Raw genomic sequence first — 6,416 nt, forward strand, 5'->3', positions numbered from 1 at the left:
TCTAGTGAATCTTCTCCTAATGGGTTAGGCCCAAATAATTCTATGGGCCAGGAGAAAAATCCACTCATAGATTACTCGCATATCTGTGGGTGAAGATAATTAGTTATATTTGATTATATGAAAAACGAGAATAAAACATAGAAATATTAAATGAGAAAATCTTAAAAACGGATATGGTGAGAAGTTTGCTTAGAAGCCGACACGTAAGCAATCTATATTATTTTTGGAGGAAATAATCCTCTCGAACGTTCTCGGCTTGCTCTTTTTCTTTCTCTGAAGCCCATCTCTCTCTCGCTCCCACTCAGATCTCTATTTCTCTCCCCTCATCCTCAAACTCCAGTCGCTCTATCTCAAGCTTGTAACAGAGTTTTTTTTTTTTTTTTTTCATGTGAACAGGTCTGTTCTGCATGTTTTCATTTTGTTTTTTTCCTTATTTAATTTGTTATAGGAGTTGGAGGAAAGTGCGATGTGGTGAGCTCATATACGTGCACATGGCTTTCCCACTCTGAAGCCCTTAGATTGTGAATCAGTCTCGGGGAACTTGCTGTTTTGGATTTTTCAAGAGAATCAATTGCAATGGAACCACCTGATTGGTTTTAGGTAACGAAACCCAAATATTTTAGGAGCAATGGTGCCTTGAAGAATTGTGAGTCTGAAATATGAGAACAATCCCGTAACTTAATTTCAACGCAAACACAATTTTAAAGAAATCAAAGAGAAGGATAGAGAGGGAGAGCGACTGAGGGGTGAGAACGAGAGATATTCAAGCTTGAGGGGAGGGAGAGAGAGAGAGAGAGAGAGAGGAGAGGAGAAAATCTAAGCGAGGGAGAGGGAGAGAGGAGAGAATTACCTATAAATTTTATAAAATGAAATCAATTCTATTATAACTATGTTAGATAACATGAAATAATTTTGAGAGAAATTACTGTTTGGAAGTAGTCATTTTACATATTTTATGTGGCATCATTTCGGCTATTCATTTAGAGAGATTCATCTAGAGAGAAAAAGTTAATAAATTATAATATGTGCATTATGTGTATCACTATACGACGTATAGTTAATAAATAGAATAATTTAATTAGTTTAATAAAAATTAAATTAAATTAAATTAAAAATTAAAATATGTACTATATATGGGATGAATGATGAGTATCATAACCGGTATTTTTTCTGGCCTGGCAATCACACGTTAAATTTTCAATGGTTTGCCAAACACATATATACCCTCTGGTGCATCCAGATAGCCAAACAAGAACTTAGAAAAAATGAATAAAATATTATGGCTGGTAAGAAAAGGGCAGTTGTATTGTATTATAAGAATCAAGATTCCCTTAGATTTCCCTCCTTCACAGACTGTTACTACATCCCTCTTCTTCTTCGTAACTTTCGCCCTCTCTCTCTCTCTCTCTCTCTCTCCCTCCCTCTCAGCTGTAAATTAGCAGACAGACAAAGTGCTCACTCTGCACCTTGCACTCTGCACTCTCTCCACACTACCAATTCTCATTCAGCAAAGCTCTCTGTTTTTTCTTCTCTTCTCCCATCAATGGAGAGCTTTGCCCTCAACTCCACCTCCTCCTCTCTTCCCCCCGGCTCTTCCTTTCTCCGCTTACGCCCCATCTCTAAACCCCCTCGTTCCTTACCCCTCGCCTTACCGCCCCCTGCTCAATCCCCACCCTCCGATCCTTCTCTCTTTTCCCCGCAACCACAACTCCCTCTCGCCTCCCATCAATCCGCGCCTCTTCTTCCTCTAATTTACCCAATCGCCTCTCTCCTTCTTCCGAATTCACAGACCCACCCCTCCCCCTCCCCCTCCCCAAGGTGCTAAACCTCTCCCATTCATAATCTCAATCTCCATCGGACTCATTGTTCGCTTCCTCATCCCCAAGCCCCCCGAAGTTACTCCCCAATCCTGGCAATTACTCTCCATATTCATCTCCACCATCGCAGGCCTCGTCTTGAGCCCCTTGCCCGTCGGCGCCTGGGCTTTCCTCGGCCTCACCGTCTCCATCGTCACCCAAACTCTGTCCTTCTGCAGCGCCTTCGCCGCCTTCACCAACGAGGTCATCTGGCTGATTGTGATCTCCTTCTTTTTCGCCCGCGGGTTCGTGAAGACCGGGTTGGGGGACAGGATCGCTACCTATTTCGTCAAGTGGTGGGGGGGTAGTACGTTAGGTTTGTCGTACGGCTTGACGATTAGCGAGGCGCTCATCGCTCCGGCCATGCCGAGCACCACTGCGAGGGCCGGTGGTGTGTTCTTGCCGATAATCAAATCCTTGTCGCTATCCGCCGGGAGTAAACCGGGCCATCCCTCGGCCAGAAAGCTCGGGTCTTATCTCATTCAGTCCCAATTTCAGGTTGGATTCATTATTTTCTTGTTATATGTGTGGATATAATTGCACAAGAGTCATTTTCAGGACGTTTGTACGTAACTTTTACTTTCTTTTCGATCGGATCAGTTGAAGATATTAATAACGATAGTATCTCGATAATACTTACCTTTAATTTACTTAAAATAGTGATAGTTCTACCGTTGGGATTTTTCTATGCAATCATGTAGACCTAATGATCTTTTATCTGTTTGCTTGTTCGTTAGTTACATCTGATCAGAGGATGTTTACGGGCTAGCATCTTTTGTGATTGTCAAAAACTTTACGGGCATAGGGGAACATTCGAAATTGCATGATTTTCGTCCTGAAAGGGAAATGGCTTGAAAAACGCCCTCAATATTAGGTTTTATTTATTTATTCTTCATTAAAGAGTATCTTTACATGTAAGCCCTTTCAGAGCTGCATCATAGTTGTGCTATAGATTTATTCGTCAATGCATTTTATCCACTGGACTTGTTAGCCTCCAATATGCAACTTTTGGGGTCATGCATCTGGAACTGGAAGTTATTGGAAACCATAGAGAATGTAGTCATAATGTTCATTTATATATTATTCCACGAGTGCCTATATATATACGGCGTGCACCCGCAATATCTATATATATTGGGTTTCATAAACGTGAACAACTTTATGTTGTTGGCATGCAGAGATTGCTCAATGCCATGCAAGGAATCATGGGCTCTGAAAAGAGATTTTGAATAAGAGATCATTTGGAGAATGAAAGGAATTTGTGGGTATTTTTGCAACAAAAAAATGTTACAAAAGAAAACGGGAGACAGATTGGGTTTCTTGGATTCATTTTTGTTCAGGGGTTTGATTATGAGATATTCTGCTTTACTGGAGCTTTATTTTTTTGAACACCTCATGTTAATCACTAGTTATATTTACCTGTCTTCCAGGGACAATGGATGTGTTACTAATTTAGATGATTTATGCAATTCCTTTTTCTGAGTTTAGGCATGTTACAACCTTTTCTTGTTAAATTTATGAATGCATGTTATTCCTTCTTCTCATTGATTGTTGTCACGTGAAACTCAGGTGATTAATGCATTGCTATGTGTGTATGTGTGACAGTCTGCTGGTAACTCTAGTGCTCTTTTCCTAACTGCTGCAGCTCAAAACCTTCTCTGCCTCAAATTAGCTGAGGAACTTGGGGTTATAGTTACAAGCCCTTGGCTGACTTGGTTCAAGGCTGCTAGTTTACCTGCAGTTGTCTGTCTCCTAGCTACCCCACTGATCTTATACAAGCTATATCCTCCTGAAATGAAAGATACACCAGATGCCCCTGCCTTGGCTGCAAAGAAACTGGAGCAAATGGGTCCTGTCACCAGAAATGAGTGGGTGATGGTTGGTACAATGCTTCTTGCAGTCTCTTTGTGGGTCTTTGGGTATGTATCATGCCTTTATGCTATTTAATGTATTTTATCATCTTGAGCAGTTTAAATAAATTAAACATGATTACAGGAAGAGTTGAAGTCTCCATTTATTTTTTGTAGCTCTTGACTTGTTAGTTACTCTATTTGAAAATGAATTCTTCTGATACTGGTCTGAACTGTGGGTAAGGTATATGAGGATATCATCAACTATCCTTTATGCCTTATGGAAGGTTTTGCGTGATATGAGTTATAAAATATCCTATTTGGTCTGAGCAATTTTGTTTAAGGATTTAGGATGCTGGGGTTTGATTTTTACTATCTGAGAATATCAGCAGTAAAGGTTAAAACGTGTGTTGCCTTAGAACGTGGATTTTAAATGTTCTGCAGAATCAACTCACCATATTTGATATCCGAAATTTTTTTTCTTCTGAGTATCAGCAATTGAGGAGTTTGTATAAAGAGACCAGAGACGCTGAAAGTTTTCAACTTATTATATCTGCAAATAGTTGTTTCTATTCAAATGTGTTTCGTTCTATTAGGTGTCTGAATAACCAATGTTTCTTGCTGTGTTTGCAGAGAGGCTCTCGGTATGGCAAGTGTTGTAGCTGCAATGATTGGCTTATCTATACTCCTTTTGTTGGGGGTCCTAGATTGGGATGACTGCTTAAGTGAAAAATCGGCATGGGACACCTTGGCTTGGTTTGCTGTTCTAGTGGGTATGGCAGGACAATTGACAAACCTTGGTATCGTCACCTGGATGTCAGACAGTGTGGCCAAGTCACTTCAATCCTTATCTCTGAGTTGGCCAGTGGCGTTTGGTGTTCTTCAGGCCTCTTACTTCTTGATCCACTACCTCTTTGCAAGTCAAACCGGTCATGTCGGAGCTTTATTCTCTGCATTCCTTGCTATGCACTTGGCAGCTGGGGTTCCTGGTGTGTTGGCAGCTCTGGCTTTGGCTTACAACACAAATCTTTTTGGTGCTCTAACACATTATAGCAGTGGTCAGGCTGCTGTATACTATGGAGGTCCGACTCTTTTATCCCGTCATGAGTTTTTCATTATTTTGTGCTTGCTTTTATATGAGATTTATAAAAACCATTTCTTTTGGAAGATTTTACTTTCTGCCATTTGGTTGATGGTCTTGGAAAAGAGGGATTTTGTTTTTAATATATGTTTGGTTATCGATCATATGATAATTTCAACATGTCAATGTTCTTTTATTCTTGTAAATTTGAGTATTAAGATCTTTATTTTCCTTTAAGATCCATTGCGGCAACATGTCTAATTTGGTTTTATTGTTCTTCCATTACAGCTGGTTATGTAGACCTTCCCGACATATTCAAAATCGGCTTTATAATTGCTCTTGTCAACGCTATCATCTGGGGAGTAGTTGGAGCTTTGTGGTGGAAATTTTTGGGCCTATATTGATTTTGTTTTTTTATTACAATGTAAGTAAATGATCTTTCCCTGGACATTGTTGAGCTCATATTTTCATCTATTTTTTAGGTTTGATCTTTTAGTAGCTTTAGTTCTGTTTTACCGTTGAATTAGTGCAACACCACTAATAGAATCTGAATAATTAGCTCAGACCATTTTTGGTTTTTCCTGATCTCTGTTGTAAGCTACAGTGAAGCAAAAATTAGTTTCATCCATTTTGCTTAAAAGCATGCTTCGCTTAAAAGTTAATATGGATCCTGTTAGTGACTGTCTTGACTGTACAGCTTTGGAATTATGTTCTGTACTGAACTGGGGTTATCTTAGTGTAATCTTGTAGACTTATTTAATATGACATACGAAATGGATAATGATTTAATTTGAGAAGCCTGGGAAAAGAAAATTCTCTGCTCTTTGCAGCATTTCCGCTGCCTACCGCCAGATGGTTTGAGTGTTTCATCAAGGAATGCTTATTTGTAACAGTTGAGAAATTTTATAGTTATCCTAATCGAAGCAATAATGATGTAATTGGATATGTGCTGGCACCTTGGTAATGGATTCTGCTTGGAATTTTTAATCACTACTTCATGCATGCACACGTGGAGGAAAACTTCAACAAATAAACTAGTGGGGTTGCTTCAAAAGTTGGCTTTTTGATGATGTGTCATATGATAAGAACATTAATGCGTAGCAGTATTGTTGTTGATGATTACAATCTTTATTCTACCAAATATTTTATGGCCTTTGAATGATGGTTTCTAACAAAATGCTTACCGTCTTAGGTGGTCAAATTATTTCTACTTTATGCTTCTTGGGCTTGTGGGAACGTTAGAAAGATGGCAATTTTCTGAAATCCTAGAAGCTCCTGAGCAGCACAACACAATTCAAAGCTCTGCCTGCAGAAGATCTTGGAAAGTAAGATATGTATGATATATATGTTGATGTTGAGCTAGATCAATAAATACTGACCATTCCATGAAATCTTGAGTGGTAGGGCAATTTGTAAATGGGCTGTGCATTTCAAGGATCAGCCTTACTTTGATTGGCATTAAAAAAAAGCTTTTGAGATTGAGAACTAACATTTAACTGAAGCAGATATGAGTTAGGCAGGCGGTTAAGAAATTATGATAATTTAAACATCACAGTCAGGTGGACTAGAAACGCCAATTGTTCTTGCCAAGGGTTTAGTTCTTGCCAAATTGTAAGCTCGGATGTCCAA

General features: G+C 39.2%; 1 protein-coding gene across 1 annotated transcript; it reads left to right on the plus strand.

Moving 5' to 3' along the window:
* Nucleotides 1-1,362: 1,362 nt before the first annotated feature.
* LOC121255453 (dicarboxylate transporter 2.1, chloroplastic) lies at nt 1,363-6,276 on the plus strand. The gene is made up of 5 exons (XM_041155796.1): nt 1,363-2,354; nt 3,462-3,775; nt 4,340-4,788; nt 5,076-5,211; nt 5,980-6,276. The coding sequence occupies exons 1-4, from the start codon at nt 2,220-2,222 to the stop codon at nt 5,189-5,191; spliced, it is 1,014 nt and encodes a 337-aa protein (XP_041011730.1). The 5' UTR covers nt 1,363-2,219; the 3' UTR covers nt 5,192-5,211; nt 5,980-6,276.
* The last annotated feature ends 140 nt before the right edge of the window (nt 6,277-6,416 follow it).

Source organism: Juglans microcarpa x Juglans regia, chromosome 3D (assembly GCF_004785595.1).
Source record: "Juglans microcarpa x Juglans regia isolate MS1-56 chromosome 3D, Jm3101_v1.0, whole genome shotgun sequence".
NCBI lineage: Eukaryota > Viridiplantae > Streptophyta > Magnoliopsida > Fagales > Juglandaceae > Juglans > Juglans microcarpa x Juglans regia.

What these genes read in the sequence shown, in the direction of transcription:
- LOC121255453 (XM_041155796.1), top strand. Translation starts at nt 2,220, where the DNA reads ATGCCGAGCACCACTGCGAGGGCCGGTGGTGTGTTCTTGCCGATAATC. An exon ending in GTCTCTTTGTGGGTCTTTGG is followed by an intron (nt 3,776 to 4,339) that starts GTATGTATCATG and finishes CTGTGTTTGCAG; the next exon opens with AGAGGCTCTCGGTATGGCAA. An exon ending in GGCTGCTGTATACTATGGAG is followed by an intron (nt 4,789 to 5,075) that starts GTCCGACTCTTT and finishes CTTCCATTACAG; the next exon opens with CTGGTTATGTAGACCTTCCC.